The sequence below is a fragment of the Epinephelus lanceolatus genome, chromosome 23, assembly GCF_041903045.1.
Source record: "Epinephelus lanceolatus isolate andai-2023 chromosome 23, ASM4190304v1, whole genome shotgun sequence".
Taxonomy (NCBI): Eukaryota; Metazoa; Chordata; class Actinopteri; order Perciformes; family Serranidae; genus Epinephelus; species Epinephelus lanceolatus.
Window position 1 is genome coordinate 15,771,528 of NC_135756.1, and position 26,278 is coordinate 15,797,805.

Here is a 26,278-nt window from a genome sequence, read left to right on the forward strand (position 1 = left end):
AACAAGACTTAGGACTTTATCTAAATGATCTATAGCACATGGTCTAAAGTGCATGGCACAAGGGAATGTAAGTTATGTGCAAACCCACTCGTTACACGGTGCATAATCAGGGCGCAGAGTAAGGCACAAGGGTTGTATTTAGTCCCTTAATTAATCATAGGTGTGTCTTGGGTATAACAAGAATTCAGCCAACCAGAGTGTCATCCCCAGGGGCGTAAATATAGACAGTGCAGGCAGTGTGGTTGCACTGGGGCCCCTGGGGTGGAGGGGCCTGTAGAGAAAGCAGGCTCTTGCAAGTGATTCAGATTGCCACCTTAGACATATACCTGTGGTCAAATAGGAATACTAAAAATTATAGTTATGAGGTCTAAACTTTTAGATTCTGAAATAATCAGTTGAGCTGTTCCTCATGTGTAAATGTGCATAGCGTCTCTCTTACAGGAGAGCCTGCAGCTTTGCTCTCTGCTTCATTCATATTTTTGAGAATATACGTATTTACTCATTAATGATGTGTCATTTCACCCACCTGCAACCCGCATGTCTCTGTGTGTGTCACAAGCAGTGTGTACACGTTTTGAACCCGCCTCTGTAGATGCATCTTAATTTCTGAATAAAGTGCTCTTAAAATAGCCATGGGCCAGTCGCACAAAGCACCTTAATTTAAGATTTTCCTAAAAGTCCGAGTTAAGGTTTCCTTGAGGTAAAATCGGGATCACAAAGTCTTCTTAAGGTTTCCTCAAAATGTTTACTTAAGGAAGTTTTTCTCATTATCTTGGACTTGTACTTAAGGAATTGCTTCAAGTTTGTTAAACCGTTAGACCTTAGTAGCAAAAGTAAGGACAAAAACATTAAGTACCTCTGTCTTCAGCTTAACTGCAACATGGCTGACTTTATGGAGATAAATGAGAAAAATAAGGCTTCCTGAGAAGAGTGTTCAACAACCAGGAGAACACAATGGACATGCTTAATGATGAGCAAATGATTTTGTGCTATAAATTTAACCGCAAGTCAATCTATGATTGTGACTGTCTGGTTCTAGATCACTCAACTTTCCAAAGCTGCACTCTTACAGTCTCTTTACAATTACTGACTGCTCTGCGGTTTTGTGCAATGGGATCTTTTCCAGTCAGTTATTGGCCAGGTGTTCCATTTAAGCCTTAAGTGTCATACTTAAGGGACAAATTTAAGGTGTTTTGTGCAAGCAGCCCCTGGTTTTTGTTGGTCAATGGCACAATCACTTTCTGCTGCCCATAAAATAGTCGGCACTGGAGGAAGTCGGAAGAACACCAAAATCAGTAGACTGTACCTCCCAGACACCTTAACTTTACGTAGCAAATTTTCCGTCAACTTATCTGATCATTTTTGAGTTGTTTCAGCCTGGAACAAATAAGTAGACCAACAAATCAAAAACCGGAGAATACAAAATGGAGGAAGCTAAAATATCAGCTGCGTCACGTGCTGCATGTGGTCCCTACATCACCAAATTCGAGCACTCTATTGAAGCATCACTGTGCTCACTTCAATCATCAAGGGCTTAAAAACACTCTTTACTGTCATGGTCTCTTGAATCTGTCAACCATAACAAAGAATTCTGTATGAGTGATTGAGTTCATGCATGTCAGCATGTGTGTGTGGATAAAGACCAAGAGAACTAATCGCCCAGAAAACCAAGTGTCATCACATCTCTGATTGGACCCAGCAGGGAATGTAACAGCACATTGCACACCCTCTTCTTTACCGGAAGAACCTGTTGCCTGCTGGGAAAGCAAGAGGCTGAACATTTATCTGCCCAGCTGTCAGTGAAGCTGCGACGGTGCAGGTGCCAGGGCGTCTGCAGCCTCATGTCCTGCGTGCCCTTCTTCCCCCCTTCATTCCCTCCCTTTTTTCATTTGTTCATCCCTCCATCTTCCCCAATCAGCAGGTCTGAGATTAAAAGTAAACACAGAGGTGACAGTCAAAGCCACCAATAATGACAAGACCAATGCTGATTGAAATTAGCCTCAGGTTGGGAAAATACACCAAGCTCTTTCTCTCTGATTAAATGTCTGCACTGTGTAAACTATTACAACCTCACTCTGTTCTCCTTCTGTTGTCCTCTGCATCCCCATTGTCATTTCTATTCTCCCCCGCTTCCACTTTCTCACTGCATTTAATGTCTGACTTATCTGCGCGTCACCTCGCCAGGATCGAAATCTTGATGTCATGTGAAAACCTCATAGCTCTAACTTCGGCCATGTTTATGTTTTATCTCAGCAGGTCTTTGTGAGATAAAGAGTTTCTTCCTGAAAACTTTACATTTGATTATGTGACAATACGTTTCCTCACAGCTTGCAGATATTGGCCATATCTGATGTTCGGCAGTAAGAATCAGCTTTGTCGTTTCTCAACTATTATATGGTTTCAAGGTCACTATTGCACTGACGGAGTAACCAAATGAGATATGCATGTGGTGTCTATTGTGGAAGTGCTTTAGTTAAGGAGTAGTGTGTAGGACTTAGGGACAGAAATGAGATATAATATTCAGAATTCTGTCTCAATAGTGTACAATCACCTGAAACTAGGAATTATGTTTTTGTTAACTTAGAATGAGCCCTTCATATCAACACAGGTAGCAGGTCTTTTCCACGGAGCCTGCCAATTGTCGACAGTAAGCCAGAACAGACAAACCAAACGCTGGCTCTAGATAGGGCCTTCTATGTTTTTACGCTGAAGTGAAGGCAACCGGAGGTTTTCTACATGCTTCAAAATGGGGGTAGAGGGGAAGGGTATCTGCAATTTTTGAATGGCTACACGTGGCAGTCTATAAGCTAATTTTGCAGCTCTTCAGTTTACTGCATTGCGTATAAACTGGGACTCATAGGAGCTAGCTTGTGGCGCTGCACATTCCCTACCGCGTTCCCGACCCAACAGTATTGCTGTGGTAAAATTGTGCCTACTGTCTGGTCTCCGAGCAGGTTGCCAAGCTGAGGAAAGGGCTCAATTTTGAATGGTAAATCCCAGCTGAGGGCATTAGCTCGGATAGCACCATTAGCAGTATCAGGCCGGCTAGTGATGCTAACACAGTTAACCATGTGAAACAGGTTTTGCAGCTCAAAGTATATCTGCTTACTCCAGGCTACCTGGGGGGAGGTGGGCGGTGGCCACCATGTTTCCGCAGCAGTAATTGGCAAATGAGCAGCACCGCTCGCTATCTAGCTGCTAAGGCTAACATTAGCTAACCAGTGGAGACCAGAGGGTGGGCAGTGGGCATGATGTTTCCGCATCTTGACTCAGCTTGCTGGCTGGCTGTCAGCAAAGCCAACAGAAAATAAATAAAAGGTAAAACTTTGAAATGTGGTGCTAAAGCTCACTGAGTCAACGTAGCACTGGACTAAAACGAAAGCTGTCTTGTATTTCACGTCATTTTGTTTGTTTAATTTTTTGCCTTGGGGAAAAAAAAAAAAAAAAGACCAGCGTCAGTGTCAGGATATTGAAACCAAAATTAACCACATTTGACATCCCTACTACACACTGGTCCTTTGATGCAGGAGTCATTTTGCTTGACATCCAGTTTTACTTCTGTACTTGTACCACATTACTCCAGCAGGTGTTGCTGGCATGTGTTTGGACAATCATCTATGATTCCCATTTTGTCTAGAAGTGGAGAGCCACACTTGCTGAATGAGGTGAAGTGCAATGTACTACTAGCATCAATCCTGCAAAAGATTCTATACAATACTTGTGTGTTGTGTACAAACATATGACATAACAACAGTGAGTCAAATGCTGGCAACTCCAATATCAGTCTCTAAATAACTGCCTGCAATGTCTTTTCTATTATCATGCTTCTATCTTTCAGTTTTCTAACCAGAGGGCGAATGAGGTACAATGCAGTAAAACATGATATCATTATTAGAAGCCACAGTGCTTTTTCCACACTGCCTCCATGTTCCACTCTAATATCAGCACCAGAGCTACTGTAATTTAATCACTGGTCTCACAGAAGACAAGAATCCAACACTGCATTTAGGTGCGTATGTGTGTCTGTTTATGTACAGTGTGCGTGTGTGTGTGTGTGTGTGTGTGTGTGTGTGCGTCTTGGAGGAGGAGAGGAATCATATCTGTAATGTTTTAACCAATCAACCTTGCTGAAATCTATGTACGAGCAAATTGAACATGATGAGCCCAAGCTAACACACACAAAATAACTCCTGAAAGCCAGGACATCTGCAGCAAACCGTGTGTGTGTGTGTGTGTGTGTGTGTGTGTGTGTGTGTGTGTGTGTGTGTGTGTGTGCCTGTTTTCCACAATATGCAGAGCTGCTCCATATTTGTTTTCATGCTGAACACAAATAAAGGCTTTTCACAGTAATAGCCTGTCAGGTAACAGAGGTACCTTGCATTTTTATCTACAAACCCAGTTATGTTGCTGCTGGAACAAAGCGATTCATAAAGGCATGGGGCCGGAGCAAGAAGGGGAAACATGTCATTTTCTAGTGGCATTCCCGCGGGGAACAGAACTCAAGCATGGACTCGGTTACAACGTGCCATTTAATTACAGCATGTTGGACATGTCATATATGACATAACTTGGCAGGCATACTTTATGTGGCATACACACACCCCCACATGTGGCCACTATGAAAGTCCTCATCAGTCATTGATGTGACATGGGCCTTTTCTCCGTCACTCAGCTTCCAGGGTAATGGTAAACTAGGAATAATGGCCAGTTGAGGGACACTTCTTAAAACAGAAATGGTGAGTCTGATTATATTCTGAATATAGAAAAGACTATTAACATGTCAATTTAATTTTCCTTACGCTGGGCATACACTTTTTGATTTGAGCTCGTTTCTGACACGATGCTCGTTTTTGAGTTCGACTGAATTTCAGCTTCTTTGGGGCATTGTTTGCCATGCAGTGTACAGGGCAAGGGTGTAGATTTGCAAATGGAAAATAGGGACATGTCCTTACAGAATTGTTCCTACCAATGTTTGAGCTAACGTCTTCACATTATCCATCATTCTTAAGTTTTGTGCACAAAAATATGGAAAAAATTGTGACTCGTATTGATTCAATAACCGAAAGTGCATTTAATATTTCAATGTGTGACGATCACCTATTATGTTTGCCCAAGTGTTTTCAGTTAGTTTGGGTATTCCACCTCCAATAAACAGCTCACGCCTACTGAGACTCTTCCAGGGAGGGTCCGAAATGGGGTTATGTGACTCTATACTCATTAAATTATGATATAAAAGGGGTGTCGGTAGCTTAGTGGATAGTGCCGGCAACCCATGTGTAGAGGTGATGCCTGCTGCATGTCGTCCCCCCACTCTCTCTCTTCCCATTTCACTCTGTCCTGTCCATTAAAGGCAAAAAGCCCCCCCAAAAAATCTTTAAGAAAAAAAGAAAATTATGATTTAAAAATTATGTATTGTATTATATTATACACAACATTAGAATTTTATTCTCAACTGCTCAGAGAACAAAGGTATATGGAATATGTTTTGAATGTGCAGACATTTTTGAACATGAGCAGAAATTTTGGTGAAAAACACATGAGCAATTAAAGTCCAGGGGTTTATGAATTTCTTAAAATGAATGAATTTATCCTTGATGGGAGTGAATCGGTGCCATATGCACATTTAAAAAGTTTACTTTCCTAAAAAAAGACACAGAGGGGGCTGGGAAAGTGATCTATGCCTGCATGTGTGCTGACTAAGAAGAGATAACAGCCAACGGAGTTGATCAACAGGAGAATATTTGAACGCAATACAGAATGCCTGAGAGACGTCCTGCATTATATTCCAATATGGCCTATTTTCATATTTTGAATCGTCATTTTTCGGCTAAATTTTCTGCTTTCCTTTACATAAATAAAGAGATTTCCATCATAAATGGGTGCATAAAACGGGTTTCCCTAATAACGTTGAAAGTAAACCTACACCCATGGTACAGTGGGGAGCGAGGACTGATCATGCTTGATCAACTTTTCTCGACCGACTGTCAGATGTTTGGATTTCTGACATGTCAGACATTTTTGTGGGCCGTCATCAGACTCTTGCACAGTTGAAGCAGAGCCGCGAGTCAGTTTTTTTCTTATTGTGCCTGTGCAATGTCGCAAACGGAGTATCTGAAGGCAACACACGTGCCTCTTGGATGTGTCTTCCTCCTTCTATCGCAACCATGAAAGAAAAGTGGTGTAACATTCCAGACCTCCAGTGACAAACACGCTTTTAACTGCCTCAGAGCTTTTAAATTAATCTTAACTGACACCTGTCAATAGCCAGAACTGTCCAAAGGGACCGACAGGCTGTTTTATTATGTACAGTGTGAGCACTCAGGTCATGGCTTGACGAAGAGCGTGCGCACATAGATTGTGATCCCTGGCTTTACATGGCAGACAGTTAACTTGTACAGTAGGAGTTTAAATTTATCAACATTTATAGAACAGGTTCAAATTGTACAGTGTGTGCTCAGCTTAAGTCTTCCATTTGCTGTAAGGCAGTTCAATGAAAGAAAAGGTTTCTGTACTATGTGTTAATTTCCCTAAATTAACTCTGAGACTGGGATGACGTTTCAGAAGTTTCTGAAAACTTACTACAAGGTTGCAAATTATAAGTTAACACAATATTACATCCTTTATATAATTTATGCCTATTGAATTCAATCTGTTGCACAAAGTTTTGGAAGAGAGACTTTACAGGTTTATTGAGAACAGTTTATCATTTCTATTTTACAGCACATGAGATGTAATTTAGAGTTTAGAATAACCTGAGGACTTACAGTTTATAAATCAGTTAAAGAAGAAATCCAACTCCATAATCAAGTAAAATTATTTTTGCTCATATACAAGAACTAAGCACTAATACACATTTTCTGTAATCTTTCTTTGAGAAACTATAAATATTGGATTTATTTAAATCATGCAGCTGACATTTACTTATGATGAGTCCATACGAACATACAACACATTGCTGACTGGGGCAGGATTTAATTTGCTTATTATCTGTTTCTGATGCTACTGAGTCTTCCATGTTGTGACTCCCACGCTAACACACCCAAATTAAAATGTCAATCTCCAAGTAGCAAAGAGCAAGAGAAAGTTAACACCACAAAAGAAAGACGAGCATGAAAGATCATATCTCGACAAAGCAAGAAAGGGGAGGGGGAAAGAAATAAAAATGTGAGGCATCAATCACGGCTAAGCAGGTGTCTTTGACATTCCAGCATCATAATCCCATAATAATTATTGACTTCTTTTACCGACAGTTCAGTTCAATCCATGTCTCATTTATGAATATGATAAATCATAATTGCAAGGTCAGCGGAAGTCAAGTATTGATCACTCCACAAGATGTGTGAACAGCCATTATCCTTGAATTCTGACAACAAATGAAGAGAATGAATGATTGGAAAAAGAATAATGAAAAGGCAAGTCAGTGATTTTACAATAAAAATAGAGAGGAACTCATCTGAAAGGGTTCGGGTTATGTATCACAATACAGGGGTTAATGCAATACTCTAAGCAAGGGGACATGTTGTGATTTTTATTTTCTGATTTACTAATTTTAGGAACTAGTGGTGCGCCCTTTGTTACTCTGCCTGTTTCATAGGTCCATGTTCTGAAACACAACTACCAATCTGAATTAATGGATCATTGATATACCCTGTTAAGAGCTGGCTACAGAGCAACCATGCAGCCATCTTATTTGTTTCCATGTCTTCAAAATGACCATGATGCATGCCCAAACGGATGTGAGAAATGGAGTCTGGAGCATGTTTTAGGACACCACTGTCAGTGTCACCAATGACAATCATAAAGTAGCAGCCAACCATGTAGGAAAAGTTTCGCATTTCACTGGAGTTGCAGCTTGAATGACTTCTTGTGACAAATAAAATGACTGATTGATTGACTAACTGATACATCATTACGGAACATAACATTGTGATGCTCAAGTATGAATGCAAATAAGAGAAATACATAATTACATCTCCCCAACCACTGAATCCATCGCAACAAAACATTTTACTTTGATAACTGTGTATCTAAATTTATTTGTTCTGAATGTACCTCTTTGAAATTAAAATGTGAAATTTCTTGATTTGCAATTTCAAAAGCTGAATTTGAAATTTATTTGCAATGTTCACAAATCTGGATTGAAAAATATGAAATTTCAGAATTAGAAACAACAGATTCAGGTCGCTCAAATTCAAATACAACATCAAATTTAATTGGTCAAAACATTCAGTCTCAATTGTCTAATCCTGTTCAGGACAGCCCAAATGTGCCATTTATTTTTTTTCCAACTTTAATTTTTAGAGCTGAATTTAACCAACTGAATTTGAGCAAACCGAATCTATTTGTTTTAAAAATCTGGAACTTGATTTTTTGAATCTGCATTTCTTTTTTCACCCCGCAATCTGTTAATTGACAATTTTCCAAATTGAGCTGATAGAAATAACAGTAATATTTGGTCAATCCAATAGTGACACAACAAAAAAAAGAAAGTAGTAAGTAATATAAGAACTATACAAAACCAAGAGAGGACTAAGACAAGTAAAATACTACAAACCTAATCAGTGCCCAGAACAAGACAAAGAACAAAACAACATAGTAAAATATATATGTGTATGTGATGATAAAAAATTACACTAAATATTAAAAAATAATATCATAGTTGTTGGTCAGACACATCATAATTTCATGTCTTCATCATGCTCAATCATTCAGGAGTATCTGCAAAGTCCAGCTCTTGTATATATACTCGTAAATCATGCAAAATTTCCTCAGGGAGCCCTTTATTATGCACCTGATTCTTTCCAGTTTAACAAAATTAAGGACTTGCCTTATCCATAGAGTGTGTGATAGAGGTATTGGGGACCTCAGTTTGAGTAACATCAAGCGTCTGGCTGGTATTGTAACAACGGCTGTAAAAGTTGCCTCATGGGCAAACGATGCAATCAGTGAGTTCGTGAATATTTAAAAAACATATATGTAGTCAAATTCAGCTTTTGAAATTGTAAATCAAGACATTTCGTACTTGTATTTCAAAGAGCTGAATTCAGAACCAATAAATTCAGATGAATGGTTTTCGAAGTAAAATGTTTCAATGCCATGAATTCAGTGGTTTTTAAATTTCAATATTCAAACACTTATGTCTCTTATTTCCTTCCATACTTAAGTGTATCGATATTTTCTCACACTCCTCTCTGAAAGTGGTTCTTTGATGTGGAACAAGGTTAGACTTGGAAAACACGGGCTAGTTTTCTCAAGGAGCAATCAAAATGAAAAAGGTGGTACACTGGAGCATGCCGTTTTTGAGGGGCAGTGAATGAGGGTGTCTCAAAGCCTCCTCCAATGACCCCATCACCGTTCTGAAATGTCCAAGCTTTTCTGAAAACTGCCTCACCCTTACACGTAATACGTTCTACCCCCGGCAATCACAATCCTAGTTTGGCCAAAGTGTGTAACATCACACATGACTTGGCAGGAACATGCTGTTTATGCCACTTCTCATTGCAAACACACACACGCACTTCTGTGAACACGTGGCTATCAACATCTGCTTGCTCCTCCCCTGATGCCCCACCCAGCATCACCTCCACCCGTGTCTCCCACGAGACATTCTTCCATTTGCACATCTTCTTCCTCCCCTCCCCATCGGAGGTGTACAAATCAGTTTGACAAGGAACACCACTTCTGGTTGCCCCCAACAGCCGCTCTCCTCCTCCTCCTCCTCCTCCTCCTCCTCTCACTGTTCCTGCCCACTCTCATGGGAACATGATGCTATTATACATAAACAAGAAGCCCCTAACACAGCAAAGGCTCCTTTTCTCTTTCTCAGACAGAGCATTAAAGGTGTGGGCAGAGAGAGAGAGCTGTTTGTAACTATCTTGCTTGCGTAGGGGACTCAGCCAGACTGTCCTTTTGTTTGCTGGACACCGTGTAAACAAGTCTATTTGAATATCAAAAGGAAAACAGGGAATGTGTAAAATAGATTCGGAGCCGAGTTGATTATGAATACGTCTTAGGAGCAGAGGAAGGTCAGAGGTGGGAAAGAGTTGGGAATGGGAGTACATTTATGTGCCTGCAGGAAAACGGGGAAGTCTGAAGTAGGTATGTTTGTTTACGAGCATATCCGGGGCAACAATGTGGTGATAGGCAGGCTTTGTGTGCGGCTGTCACATGAGCGGGGGGTTGTCACATCAAACGTGCCCCAGGGCAAGGCAATATCGCACGAAACACAAAGAACGGCCGTGACGAAAAGGGAAATAAAATCAAAGGAAAGGGCTGTAAATGCATTACTAACTCAGCATGGTGCAAGGCTGCAGTGGTTATTGAGATATATTCACACCTCACCTCCCAGATGACCACTGGGGCACTCCGAGTCATCCCACTGCCTACACACATACCACAAAGAGGCAATAAAAAAGCAAGGGGCGGGTATGTAAAAGTCTAGAGGTTGCGAGACATGCAGAGGAATATGGGCGCACGGTAACACATCTATAGCTGGAATACTGTTATTTTCATAATTTATTCATAGGGAATGTGATTGAATCTGGATGGGGTTCTGTGATTCTGAAGTAGTGGTTTGCCAAGGATACAAACACGCCCGCAAACACTATACACACATATAGACAGACAGCTGAGGATCTGCCGTATATGCGAGCACTACATACGTGCTCTAGCTGGCGGTCTACTCTTCATACATTCACACCGCATATTCCAGATGTGGCTGCATATGGAGCTGTAATAAAGTCTTTAGATGAAGCATTGGATTAATTGAAGCGTACGAGACGTGCTTCAGTGGAGAAGGCGAGCAATTAAGTCCCCCTGTGTGTTTGCATGTGTATGTGCGGCATGTGTAGCTGCGTGCATGTGTGTAATGATATATGGCGAGTCCTTACAACACTCCAGAGACATAAATTACAGATATTACAGATTAATTTCAAACCCATTAGAGATATGTGACTCTGGGTAGGTTACGAAATCATGAGACATTCTATACGACCACTGCTGCTCTGATTCTTATTTAAAGGTCCAGCGTGAAGGTTTAAGGGGATATATTAGCAGAAATGGAGTATGATATAATAAGTATGTTTTCTAGGGGTGTGCCATATCATCTCATTCATGTTAATACTGGTATAATTTTTAATATCATATGAAAAATTTGTGATACTTGCAATATTTTGACTTGTTCACATTTTATGTCATACTGTTACCAATGGCAACAACAAGCATGGCTGAAAGCGAAATTATTAGCAACTCTGCAATGGTTCCAAAAAGAGGAGCAGTTTCAGTAGTGTAAAAATAAACTGTGGCGTCCTGAATGTTTAATAATGAACAACCCCGGACTTCTCAGACTCTTTTAGCGAGTTACTGATCAGAGGGAACTCATTCAGCGGCTCCTCTGGCAGCAGCACAGTGTCTCTCCCTCTCCTCTCTCACACGGGAGTCAGTGTCGTCAAGTAATTTTGTCATAAACCTTTGGTAATGTAAACTTATGTGATGCTTGCTGCTCGACAAAAAGCTACACATATGACTGCTTGTTTTGGAGAGGAAGAGACCTCTGTGGGTAATTTGGCTCATCCTTAAACCTCCTGAACGTCTGGATCAAAAAGGTGAGCACACATTAGCAGGTGCTAGGTTAGCGGCCCATCTCCAACAAGCCCAGCAGCATCATAGCCACACTGATTTGTAATGTGCTTTATTCAGTTTTTTTTTCCTGGTTTTAATCACCAGGTGTGTTTTGGAGAAGAAGAGACCTCTGCAGATAATTCGGCTCATGGTAAAAACCTCCTGAAGAACAAACACCGATTGAATCATCAGCAAGAGTTCATGTTTGACACATGAGAGAAGTTTCAGCTGGTTGCAATCTGCACCTCACCTCTAGATGCCACTACAACCTATGCTCCTTTAAAGATCTGTGAAAACTATCCAGAGAGACATACTGTAACCTCTTAGACATGAACATTTATTTTATATCAGTATGTAGCATCATTCACAAAAGTGCAAGCTAACGTAGTTAAGTCTTCTCTACATACTGAAAAAGCATCTGTAGTTCTGAATTTGTACTCTATTTAGTGCATGACCATTTTTCTTCCTTTGTCAGCGGTGCATGGCTGGATTTAAAACAAGCAATCAAACTCTTATTTCCAAGGCTGTGTTGGTGAGCATCTGAGTTAATAACTATATTGACTTGAAGCAGACTGTTGAGGGGAAAAAAAGAGTTCAGGAACTCCAAGTAGAGAGACTAAGAGACACACATGACTAAGCTTTAAGTGTTGAGTAATCCCACAGCCAGAAGAACTCATCAAATCAATCTCTCGTTTCTAACTCTTTTTCCTCTTCCACCCTCCCTACAGTAAGTTTAATTTGAAGAGAGAGAAAAAGTCCCTTTCCACACCATCTCAATACATATTTTTCTAATTTCTTCCTTCAGAAATCTCTTAATGGCTTCTTCGCTGGACCCTGATGAAAACAATGACTTTTAACCTTCCTCTCCCTCCCTCCTTCCCTCCATCCATCTTTCCCCCTCCCTCCATCTCAGGCGACTTATTTCACTTTCTAAATGATTTCTTACTCCTTCAATCTCTTTGCAGCCATTCAGGCCCCGGCCCAGGCTTGTGGCCGGTGCTACGCATTGTGACAGGTGAAATGAAAGCCCAGAGAAATCTCATCTTCTTATAAACGCTCCGAGGCATTCAGCCAGTCAAAAAAAATATTCCCCCCCCCCCTTTCTTTCTGAGGCACCGACAGATGGAGGAAGAAAAAAAAAAGTGAGCTGTTATTTGAAGACCATTTGGGGTTTTCCTTTATCCACAGTTAATCAATGCTGTTCTTTTTGTGCCGGGGGGAGCTGAGGCAGTACATTCTGCATACATTTATAGACTAGCTACTGTATGAGTGGCTTTTCTTTTTTAAAAAACAAAAAAAGAACTGAAGTCTGTGTTGAAATGTCTTCTAGAGTTGTCAGTCAAGTCACTCCTTTGCTTATTTTTGAGTTAGATACCCAGAGTAGCCTAATTAATACTACATTAAGTAAACAGTTTACCTTAAAGGAGCAGAGTGTAAGACTTAGGGGGATTTAGTGGCACCTAGTGGTGAGAACTGCAGGTTGCAACCAGTTGAAACTTCTCCCAGTTACAATTTCTTCAATGTTTATTTCTTAGGCGGTTTAAACAAATTATCCAAGAGGCCTCTTCCTCTCCAAACTAAACAGACCAGGTGATTAAAGCCCATTTAAAACACGGAATGAAGCAGTTTCACATTACAAATCAATGTTTCTCCGACACTGTTTGGCTCGTGGGAGACAGGCCGCTAGCACAGCGCCTGCTAATATAGGCTCACCTTTTTCTCTGATAACTTAAGGTCCCGACATTCAGGAGGTTTTTACCGTGAGCCCCGTTATCTGCAGAGGTCTCTCCTCTCCAAAACAAAGTGACCAACTGATTTAAACCGGTAAAAACACTGAATAAAGGTAGTTTTACGTTACAAATCAAGTGTTTCTCTAATGCTGTTCGGCTTGTCAGACACACTAATGTTGGCTCACCATTTTTCTCTTATAAATTAACATCCAGATATTCACAACGTTTTTACGGGGAGCCAAATTATCTGCAGAGGTCTCTTCCTCTCCAAACCAAGGATCTAAACTAAAAATGAGCCGAAAAACAAGAGCTGAAAATGGTGTGTGCCAAAAAATATTTAACAATTTCTATGACCAGGCCTCCACCTCACCATCTGCATCGCCAATTTCCTGTCTCCAAAATGTTTGTAAGCATGAGTCAAAGTTTCTCCCATCAAGTCTGTTTTTATACATCACAACTTTTGCGTGGGAAGTGGCCCTTCACCTCTTGCAGGCCTCGTTTTGTACGTATGCAATGTTTATAAATGAGACCCCAGGTAATTAAAACCAGTAAAAATACTAGGGGTACTGGGGTTTGTGGATACTGTCATTGTGGAGGGGCTGCTAACTACATCAGCTGACCAAAAAACGCACATGCCCTTATTTAAAGCCAGTGTTGGGTTTGTCTTTTCTGGGCAACTGTAGAAACACGGTGGTGCAACATAGCGGACTCTGTGGTTGTTGCTCCCTATGTAGACATAAACATTTCATTCTAAGGTAACGAAAACACCATTATTGTTATTTTCAGGTGATTATACAATAAAGAAAACCTATTTATTTGTCATAATTAGTTATGTAGATATTGTAAAGGTTTATTTTGTATGTGTTGTGGAGTAGTCGCTACAGATTAAAAGCTCTTTACTGTTATTGTCTCGCTCCTTCTCCCACCTTTTTCTACTTTATCCAAACAATGTCAATGAGGCGCTCGCTGTGAAAAAAGGAATCGTAGCAGACAAACAGCGCTGTCAGGCGCTGCTGATTGAAACCTCAAGGTCATAGGCAGAGAAACAGAGAGCAGAGAGAGGGAGAGGGAGAGAAACAGAAGAAGTAGGAGCGGTAGAACAGCTTAGACTCTCCAGGGTCTGGCTGTGCAGCTCACTCACTGTGCTATTTTGTGTGTGTGTGTGTCTGTGTGTGTGTGTGAGTGAGAGGTTTTCAAGGCCTCTCCCTGTAGGCGGATTCTGCAAAGTCACCCTGCTCTCTGCCTCTCGTCAATCTCTATCTCTATTTTGCTCTCCGCAATCCTGTTGTCTGCCTTTCTTTTCCTGAGTGGAACTGCTCGACCTGCAACGTGCCCTTCCCTATCTCCACCTTTTGTTACACCGCTCCCTCATGCTCTCACCCCGCCTCTCCATCATCCCAAATCCCTCCATTGCTCTCTGGCTGGATCCTTCCACACCTCTGCCTCTATCTTAGCCAAACATGACCAAATCGCTCTCACCTCCCTCCACGTCCTCTCTATCCTGTTCCCACTCAAGGCGAGACACACACCTGTTTGCCATCTCTGCATAATCTCTCTACTCCTGCCTCCACTCCTGTATCCATCTGCACTCACCCATTATTTCTCTCTGTTCAGTATGCTTGAAGGTCTCTTATTTTTTCTACACCGGTCTCTTCTTTTTTCTTACTCAACCCATACACCTCTAACCTTCCTCCCTCCCTTGCTTTTTTCATCCTTCCACCCGACCTCAACCTTCTCTCTGTGTTCCAGCTGCTCTTTTCTCTCCTGCTGTACCCAACACACACTGCAAACCTGGCCCAATTTATTCTTCCGTCTCTGTCAGATTTTCCTCTCCTTTTTTTTCCACTCTACTGTCAATACTTTTCACACCCTCTGCTCCGTCATCTCTCTTTTCCTCTTCCTTCATCTCGCTGTCCTTCTATCCATCTTAACTTCACTTCTCCAATCCAGCTGTTCAGGAGTCTTCTGCACCTCCCTCCACTCTCTCTTTCTCAGTACCGCCCCTCCTCACCTTGTAATTCTCCACTCTTGCTGTAGAGTTCTCGCCTCTGCTCTCTCAAGTAGGCACTCATGCTGATGGCATGGGAAGATGATTCAAACCTAAAAAACACACAGAGGGTTCAACAAGTGGGCACACAACACAACAGTCAAACACACAATGTAACAGGAAAAAAATAACAACATGGACATGAGAAGTCAAACGCACCAAAGTCAAGTCACTTTTATTTATTTAGAAACCATAACCCTGCCCCTGTAGTAACCTTAAATAGATTTCTGGTCTTGTGAGATATTGTAATTTTAGACTGCTCTTGGATACAGGCTGATTTATTCCTTTGTTCTTCTTATTTGGTGGAGAACGAGGCAGAGAGCAAAGGGTTCGATCCTTACTTGAAGAGCGACTGCTTGGCACGCTGTGGTTTTTTCTTCGCAAAAAAGGCAGCAAACTCGCTGCCAGTGCTGGCGTAGGAGAGCTGAGCCGATGGCTCTGTGGCACTGCGGCTGTTCTTCACATCCAGATATTCCATCAGCAGAACCTGCACAAAAAAACAGAGCAAACAAACAGAGCACTGGGTCAAAAGCTAAAAGGCAGAAGAATAAGAAGTACATCAGCGACATTTCTATGGGCGATTGTCCTTCAGCCAGGTCACATGGGTTCAATTTTTCAGTGCACACACTAAGTGCATCCTGAGTGCTTTTGTGGTTTTGCTTTTATATGGTTGTTGTTTTCTGTCAACAATTAGAAGAGAACCAGAGAGAAATATTCAGGATGACAAATAAACAGTTTGTACAATTACTAAGAGTGTAAATCACAATAGGATATATCACTTCTCTTTACAATAATACGATATATGCTGATATCACAACGTCTGACATGAAACAATTTCCATTTGACTCAATTCAGGGGTCGGAGATTGATATGAGACAATATCAGTAAATATTCTCACTGTCTTTTTCTTGGCTGCTTCCTATTATCTGCCTGATGCTAGGCCATAAGCACTGGCTCTTTAAAAAAATAAAATAAAAGAAATAAAATAAAATAAAATAAAATAAAATAAAATAAAATAAAATTAAATTAAATTAAATTAAATTAAATTAAATTAATATATTAAAAAGGGGCAATATAAAGCAACAAAATGAGGTCCAAAAGCACTTGTATTTATAATAAATAATAAAGAAAAAAACACAATATGGTTTTCTTAAGGCTAACATGTTTTACCATAGAAGCCATATAAACAATACTGTCTTAGGTAAAAGAGGAGAACTCACTAGATCTCAAAGAAATGAAATTAGACCAGAAAGGTTTTCAAATTTTACCAAACTTGTGTAACTAAATTTTCCAGGCAAAAAGATTGCTGGGTCTCTTATCCACCGAATAAGATGGGGTGAGTCTATTTCCAGTGCTGAAGATTGAGACGCCTGGCAGGCAAAGTTGAAAAGGCAAGAGCATTACTGAGTTTAGGGTAAACTGAGGAGCCTCTGGGCACAACATCAAAACATGCTACAACAGGGCACAGGTCACTGAATTTATCTGAAAGGTGAATCTTAAGATGATGTATGTATTGATGCTTTCACTCTGCATCTCTGATACTGGATTGCTGAACACTGAATCTCGATGTCAACCCAGAATTATGTATGATTACACCCTCTGGTAATAACATGTTACAAATGAATATGCAGCACTTCTACGCTGGCGACACTTTGCTTTCAAGTTTTAAAAAAAGGATGGTTCACGGTCCAGTGGGTCTAATGGAATACTGCAAGTCACTAGTACTCGGTCCACTGATACAAAATGTGATGTTTCAAAGCACAACGATAACAAACTACAAAGCATCAACTGTGGAAAAACTGTGTAAAATAATTCACTGAAGCTACTTTAATGTCAGTCCCTAATTTATCACATTCATATTGTTACACTATCTCCCTTAGATAATGTAACATGAAGTACTCACACTTAATAATGACTTTAAAGCTCCCACTCAAAATCATACCCTGTAAGCTCAACCTACCTGCTCTGTTCACGTATCAGCTTATCATTAGTTCCATTTTGAAAACCAGAAGGCTTTTGTGCAGCAGGAGAGTATAGGTAAAATGAAAAGTACCCACATTTACATTAGAGATGTGGATCAAGTACTTGCTTAGATGTCAGTATTTGTTCAACATATAGCGTACTCATCGCCGCCCTCCCACAGGTGATCAGGACTATTTTTTTAAGTACTGAAAATGGGTTAAATCATATTTTCAGTATGTTACTTCCCTCAGCGCCTCATGCTCCGCTGTCGCCCTCTCTGTTCATCATGACACACTTAAGAGACTACCACTGCATGTGTGTGCGCTCTACACTGTGGAATAGTTGGTGAGAGTCTGGCCGCAAACACAAAGTGTGACAGGGCTAACTAATAGCATCACACGGCTAATGTTTCCAAATGGTTATTAACAGGTCTGACCAGAGAGCCAACTTGCTTTGGTGTCAGTGTGAGTTTGTCGGGACCGTTGAACGGCTTGGTGTCAGGTGTTAGCTGCTGCTGCCGTGTCAGCTTGCGCTCACTGGGCAGATGTTGACCTGACAAGGTGAAAAGCGGCTCCGGATTCAGGAGACGGTCCTTCAGTGCTGCATCTAACCTAACCTGCAGCGTCAGCGACAGAGAGTTTGCTAATTTTTCTTATGTTAACAGGCTAATCAAAGCCTGGTTGTTCGATGTATGATTTTCAAATTGCACTTCTTTCCATTGTTGGCCAATTAAAATTCCTATGCTTACGTTAGGATTTTTTTTTTCTTTTGCAAGTGCAAGAGTACTCTATGATAATTTAATGCAAGTACTCAAATATGGAAGTCACTTGAAATTCCAATCCCTGCATACATATACTATCAGATAACGCTCTATCTTTGTGGAGCTCACTACAAAATATAGCTAAAACCTCAAGTTGCTCTTGGTCATGTTAAAAAATACACTGCAGTGTGTAGCTGTAAAAACTCAGCACTCGGTCTCCTATTCTGTGTTTGATTAAAGCATTTAACCTAACTCTATCCTGTGTCACTTTAATCTTATTTCTATATCCCTTTGAACTGCTTTCAATTTCTTCACAGTGCTTGTGCCACCTTGGTGATACAAGCATTCGGTCCCCATTCACTTGTATTGTATAGTTCCAAGAATATTTTGCTGAATTATTCTTCTATTTTCACATTTATTTATTTATTTTATTTAACCTTTATTTAACCAGGAAAAGACTCATTGAGATTAAAAATCTCTTTTACAAGAGTGTCCTAGCCAAGACAGGCAGCAGCATAATCATACATACACACAAACACAAGGTGGACACAAACATTAAAAACACTTAGCATCCAAAACAGCAACAATTCAAGGTCAGATACAATAATAAAAGCCTCATTAATGTAAAACTGCAATTACAAATGTCTTGTTTGGCAGAGATACATATCCAGCAGATCAGTTTTGGACATCCCTGGCAGCAGGTTTTGTATTTAGCGTGGCTTGTGGTATCACAGTTTACCCAACATATGGTCTACAAAGCCTGAGAAACAGAAGAAAATCCAAACTTTGAGCAAAAGGCCACTGATGTGACTAGGTCCCTTTGATGACCCGGCGTAAAAAATGCCGTCGACCATTTCCCAGATCTGTCTGTATGATCCATGGTGAAATCCATCAACGTCTTATCACGCTTCATAAAAATCTTATCAACTTCTAACAATAGCCGAGGACAAGCACATTGAAACTGTGGCCAGACAGAGAAAGTTAACTTCCTCTACTCTATCATTCTATCTGCACATTCCCTCTGTTGCTTTCATTGGCTCTCATTTTTCAAAATCTCTCAGTGCTTCATCTCTCATTTCTCACATTTCTATTTTCTCTCCGTTGCTCCGTCTACCTCAGCTCATCGTCCCCTTTCTCTCGCTTGCCCCTCTTTATTCCTCGCTCTGTGTGAATACATATGTTCTAAAATAGCCTCCCATATCTAATGGCTTCATAATTTAGCAGGGCCATTTAGCCCATGTGTGTCTAATTCTGAGGCGCAGTGTGGGTCAGCCCAGAATGGGACAGGAGTAATGGCCAAGCAGATGGAGATCCATCCCGACCATAATGATGTAATTAACGCTGCGGAGAGCTCCCCTCGTCATGCATGGGAAAGCCTTCACATGCTAGCATCAATGTTAATTTCGGTGCACACACATGAACATACGTGCGAGTGCAGAGACATGAAAAAACAATGCATAAGCATCCTGTGGAAATGCTTCTGTGTCAAAAACTTAATTATATTTATAAGTAGGGCTGTACCAAATGTGTTTTTTTTACATTCAAAGCTTCTGTTCACACTGTATTGCAAAACATCTTTATCATCCTATAAAAAATTTTAAAACTTCTCAAACAAATTCCTCTATTTGAATAAAGTGATTCATCAGATTAAATGAGTGAATCATTTTTTATTAAATCAACTTCCTTAATGAATTAATGTAATTTATAGTGCTGCTGGGCTGCCCTGTTTATACAGGTGCATACCTCCCTTTGTGTGCTGCAAGCAGGAGAGCAAACAGTTTTTTCACTGCAGTAAAAATGTTGTTTTTGAAAGGCTCAATGCCAACAAATACGGACTGAAGCAGAATATTTTGTTGATGAAAATGTAACTTTTTGAAATTATAACATCTGTCTTTTTTCAATGATCTGGAGTTATTAGAGAAGTTTGCATCACATGAGCCAAGACCAATCCTACACAGCCATGACTGGAATCCAATCCTACAAATAGTATACAGTAATAGAGCCTATCACAGTGTTGGTTTACGCTATATTTCGGGGAGAAAAAACCCACGTCATGTACATACATTTAATGGCAGTGAGTAAATGGTTCGGGTGTTTCAAATTTCCATCTGCAAAGATTGAACATGCTCAAAGACAGCTCTGGACTCAATATGTGACAGCTACATGTTGAATGATTTATTTTTTCCCACTTTCTTTCATCTCATTCGCCTAAAATGCATTTGATGCTTTTATATCTCATTAATAACAACACTTAACCAACATTATATTGCAACCTAATATACCTATTGGGCCACAAAATAGAGGAAACGACGGCCTGAGTTTACCTAATAACTACCACTTGACGTTAGTCCAACCTGCAATGAGATGTCTATATGTGGCTATAAAGTTTCACATATCTCTGCAATAGGAAGTGATTGTTGTTGTTAGTGTGACTTCACAGTTGTGTGGTCTATACAAATAATATTGGTGTAGCCTAATCTCTATCGGCAAATACCACATTTAAACAGAATGAAGAGACATGCAAAAAGAAAGCTGTGCAGTATTTAAGTGACTTCAAATGTCAAGGTTCTGAATAAAGCTATTCAGTACAAGCCTATTAATGTGTATTCAGATGTTTTGATGGATTACTGCAAAAAAAAAGTCAAATTTGTTTGAAAAATGACTAAAAACATGCACTTTTGTAAATTAAAATGGTTGTAGTATAAAGTTATATGAGTCTGGTGTCATACAGGAGGTCACAAATGTTCATGTAAATACGCCAAATTTAACATTTTTACACAAAATTCCACCAAACATGTAATTACTCTCTAACATTCTTCCCCCACATCACAGGCAGCGCTGGAGGCCACATCACACGCGCCCTCTCCAACTGGCAACACCAGGGCCTCCACTTGCCACTAGCCTCGCTCTGCAGCTAATCCTATCAGTGTATTAATTACTAATGATGAGCTGATGGAGCGAAACCCCCACTTGCTTGCAAGCTAACGCCCAAGTAGACTTAATGAAATGCCAGCGCTGGGCTGATGAAGGGGCTCCGACCCTACTTAAATTGCATTAGCCCAGAGACAGAGTGATCTTTGGAGGCAATTAACTGGACTGCTAGGACAGGGAGAAAGATAGAAGGAGAGAGGGATGGGAGGCGGAAAGTAACACGGAAGGAGAGATAAAGGTGGAGTTGTGGAGAAAGGAAAGAGCAAAGGATTATAGGTGGGGAGTGAACACTGGACAGAATGCTAAAGAGAAAATGGGAATGAAAAGAGCAAAGGAAAAACATAAGGACGAGAGAACACAAGAGACTAAGTTAAATAACCAGTTGTTGCTGATTTAACACCTCTAAGTGAAGTTTATAAAGGAGGGTTGGTTTCCCACCAATCTGTCTCTAGAAAACATGTTACAAAACTAATCAGCAGCAAAGTTAAGTTTTTGTTAACACCTCAAATCTACAAAGCTGCCTCGATAACAAGCGCTACATTGGCCTTGAGAAGGTTACTTTGTGGCAAAGGCAAACTCCTGCAAATTTGTCTTCTTTCTTGTTACAAGGGGGAAAGGATGACTAACTCAATCTCAATCTCATTGTGCGATGAGCAAACCAATTATTGGGAATAACAGAACAATTCTAGGAACTGAAGACCTCATCCTTGGTTGTCAAAACAGTGTCTTAAATATGTTTCTTTTAATAAACGACAAAAGTTTTGCAATCATAAATGCATTACAGCAACATAATTGAAGTCACTTTATTCTTTAAATATAGAATCTTAAAGCACTGTCGTGAGTCAACATCATCTCAACTTATCAACGACTCTGTTCAAAGTACATTCTTTATATTACCAACATGTCAATCCTGAGCAACACTCACCCACACACTACACTTCCCACTATCTGCTCGATACGAGCACGGCACAACCTACAGGTGGGAGACGAACTAAAGTAAAAAAGTAGAGAAACATATCAAAGTCAGATGCAACTGTGCACCAGGGCTCACTGAACTGTTTTGTGATAATGAAAATGACGTGAGTAAAATGCTACCTCCTTTAAAGTCACTAGATCTCAACCAAGTTGAACATCTATGAAAGAGTTCGGAGCAACACAAGTGATATAATATAAACTTTAATCTTTGAATCTATTCAGTGATGTCTGATTGTCTCTGAAGCTATATGTCCTTTTGTAATGTCTAGCTAAGTTTGTTTTTCTGTCTGTACTCTGATCTTGCAAAAGAGATTTTAATCTCAATGAGACTACCTGGTTAAAGGTCCAGTGTGTAGGATTTAGGGGCATTTACTGGTAGAAGTGGTTTATAGTTTTCATAACTATGTTTTCTTTAGTTAAGAATCACTATGTTTTTGTTACCTTTGAATGAACTGTTTATATCTACATACAGAGCGGGTCCTCTCCCATGGAATCTGCCATTTTCTTCTACAGTAGCCCAGAACGGACAAACCAAACAATGGCTCTAGATAGGGTCATTTGCCTTTTTTCCATCAGCCCCACAAGCTTGGCACGCCCGCATCAACTGACTAGTTGATTAAAGGGTGCTACCCTCGTTTGTCTGCATCAGAAAAACTTGTCAGCTCTAAAGAATACTGTTTTCAATAAGTATAATTTATCAAGTTGTATTTGAGTTGTTGTCATGTTTAGAAGGATAATGTGCAATGTTCAGTGCAAAGTGCCACACATTTCAGCAGCATCTGAAATATGCTTTGGTTGTTGGAAAATGTGATTTCAAAAAGCTCTTATCATATATGCAATATTCTTTTGAACAATGCTTAACTTTATGGAATAAATTGTGCTCAATTTTTACTGTCTTCCAATTTATTTCTTACTTTCAGGCTAGTCGACTAGTGTAAGTATAAACTTCTGTTTAAACGTGAGGGAAATAAGTCTAATAAACGAGGGAACATGCTGTGGAGGAACTCTGCACTCGCTGTTCTGGAGTCTCATGGTGGCCTGACCCCAAACTGAGAAACTTCATGTTGTTTTTCCTGTAATTTGTCACCAATCTGTAGTTGCCTACCATTGAATGTTCTAAATATAGCAGGGGGATTATGCATGCAAAGCTACAGTCCCTGTTTAACTCAGAACTTGGTGATGATACCTACATTCACCTCAGTCAGCTAGTAAATGCTGCACCATGAAAATACTTGGTGTCTTAGTAATAGTCCGTTTCCCACCGGTAATGTTCAATGCCCTGTAATACAGTGCTACATTTATGGACACAACTTTGTACCAAAGCCTTTGTTCCAAAGTGAGCAAGTCTGATAAACGTAACATATTATATTTGTTCTGTTTGATATAAGAGTTATCCCTTCTGTCTATGGAAGACTGTGTCAGTCAGCTACTCGCTAATAAAACCACTACTCATATGACCTGGATGTACTGTTTTTGTCTCCATACTATGAATAAGACAATCTCCTCTTTCTTCCTTCCTTCCTCTTCTTTCTAACCCATCAGGTCAAGCATGTGCAATCTCATTAAAATTGCTATTACTCATGCGTCGGACACCTAGATCCCATTACTGTCACCTGTGTATGACTGCACAGCTTATCAGCAAGGCACACTTACAAAGTGACACAGAAGTGTAAGACATACGGACAACAAAAGGAATCAAGAATTAGTAATATTGGATTACGAACAAGGCAAAATGACAGGGAGATTTGTGTTGCAAAGATATGAGGGTGACCAAAAGATGAAATTAGACAGAGTAAAGGAAAGGGGTGTACTGGGACATAAGCAAACTGTAATTAGGAGACAATGGAGACACAAAAGGCAAAGACAAAGGCAGAGTGAAAAAGCAAGTGATGCAGAGGAAGAGGTCCTGCTGTCACAGACTGTAACAGCTTAGGGATGATGAACAGCAGACGCATCACAGATGCCAAAACAAAGAGTTCTTTCAGTGACTGCACCCTGAGCATCACATCAATGCAAAACAGCTCCGATCTGCAAGTGACCAAAATAAACAAATTGGTCGACAATATTAATTAGCGAAGGCCCCCGGAGTCCAGTTCCAGATGGGAGCCATATCTAATTCCGTAAAAAACCTGAGGCGCTGATAACTCTGCTGGCTCTGCTATCGGAGGAAGACTTAAAGTCCCTTCACAATTTGCACTAAAATGCATTTTGGGTGATCGGATTGCAATCAGATAGTGCATGACCACTGTGATCCAATCAGCCATATCAGCTTCAGAGGTGGTCAAGGACACATTGTGAACACATTGAACACAACTGTAAATGAAACTGTGTTTTCAATCCACATACAACACCTACATGGCCGGAAATACATTATTGCATGCAACTGTTTCAACCCAACGAGGTAGCAGCCATTAGCCAGTTAGCGAGCTAAGCTACTAGCAAAAACGCAGCAAGAAAGTTTTGTGGTTATCGGGAACTTTAGCATCACACTGATTCCTCGTCAAAACACCAATGGGATTTTTCCATTGGATTCTGGATAACTGCCAGAAACATTTGGCTAACAAACATTTATGATACTAACACTATTTGTTCAGCAAGATAATCTTCACAAATGAAGACCACTTTCATGATTACTGAAGCCTAAATGCTATCAGCAGAAGTAAAAAGCTAACATTAGGCTATAAACGAACTACACTACAGTCACATGACTTAACGTCACAAGACTGTAAAGTGGTGTTTGCCGCAGCTAGGTGTGATGATGTTCTGTTGTCTCATCTAGCCACTTGATAGGAACTGCCTTTTTTAAAACACGTAGAAGCTTCAAAGTTCACGAGTGGGAGACTGACTGCATGTTTTATATTGTAAAACAAGATGTGAAAGTCTCTAAGCTTCTCTTATTTCTGGAATCTAACAAAAAACTAATTAAAAAAAACACTGACTTTGAGACGAGGGAACCGTGGGTGGTAAAATGTTAACTCATTTTTCTGTTTTAAGGACTCATTCCTGGGCACTAATCAGGTTAAATGATATCTAGATACAATCTGGATATGAGACGCATCTTAATGCAAGATGTAAATGGGGTCAAAATGATGGTACAGGTAGTATCAGATGGGGGAAAGTAATGTCTCTTTCCACAATTTCTTCTTTATTTGAGAAGTTCGGGTCAAAAAATGTTTCATTTAACATCAAAGCATCAGCCTAGTGATTTCTATAGTGTAGATGGGTCTTGATAAGTTGAGAAGCCAAAACAGTACCTCCATGCTACATTAGTTCAGTGAACCTCACTGTAACTGCTATAAAAGGTTACAGAGACTTGATGGAGCAACAGGAGAGGAGTAAACGAACTGCCTGAATTCTACCAAAATCAATATTTGTGGGTGAATCTGTGAAACAGTGGATAAAGGCGCGGTATGTACATATGTGAGATTTCAGAAAATGACTCTTCACACCGGATACTAAGACTGAGCTCAAGAGTTCACATCAGCTTGTGTGTGTGTTTGGGGACTTCTGTGTGAGTGGGCACACACCCAAAACTCAATCAATCAAGACAATAATTTCCGCCACAACTATTTGATATAATTCTATCAACCAACCAAACTTGCTTGGCAGTTGATTGGCTTGGGTCTCGTCCCAAGCTTAAATCAGTCCCCTGGGCTGAGTGCTAAGTTCTATTAAAAAAGGAAAAAAGCTTCATCAAAGTTTCCCTTTGAAATTCATTACCAGCACTCCCATTTATTTCTTCCAAACCAAACGTCCCAATGTCACTCTTTGTGCTTGGAGAAAGTGCACACTCACCCTCTATTCTGTCCATTAAGGCCCTAACACCTGACAAATCAGCGAAATTAAGAGAGCATCACTCAATGCTTCGCAGGTGAGCACTTGTCACAGGATGAACTCAGCAGTCAACTGGCGAAGATTGAAGAAATAAATATCACTTAATTTTCCCTTTCCTCGTCTCCATCCTCTCCTTCTTATTAAGTAATCTTAAAAGCAGCCGAGAGAACAATCTCAACACTTTGTTCCTTTCTCAAGGCTTTATTGAAATCGGCTGTTTTCCCATCAAATCCCTTGGCTGGTGTCTTGTCACAAAACATATTGACTGATATCCCTTGCCGCTAGCTTGAAGTTAAAGCCCAAAGTGTCCTTGGCTGTCAAAGAAAGTGTTCTTTATACACCCTGTATTGATTGTGTTCCAGAAACTTCAATAACCTTCACAAGTTCTGACAGTGCTCCAGCCACAACTACTCCCACAGT

At 40.3% G+C, this 26,278-nt stretch overlaps 1 protein-coding gene across 1 annotated transcript in view; it reads right to left on the reverse strand.

The window, feature by feature from the left end:
* Positions 1-26,278, reverse strand: part of exoc4 (exocyst complex component 4) — a 192,899-nt gene that overhangs the window by 127,103 nt on the left and 39,518 nt on the right. Inside the window, exons 9-10 of the mRNA XM_033614666.2 lie at positions 15,738-15,883; positions 15,361-15,449 (exon numbers count right to left, since the gene is read on the reverse strand). Of these exons, the coding sequence (XP_033470557.1) occupies positions 15,361-15,449; positions 15,738-15,883 (235 nt within the window). The remainder of the gene's footprint in view (positions 1-15,360; positions 15,450-15,737; positions 15,884-26,278) is intronic.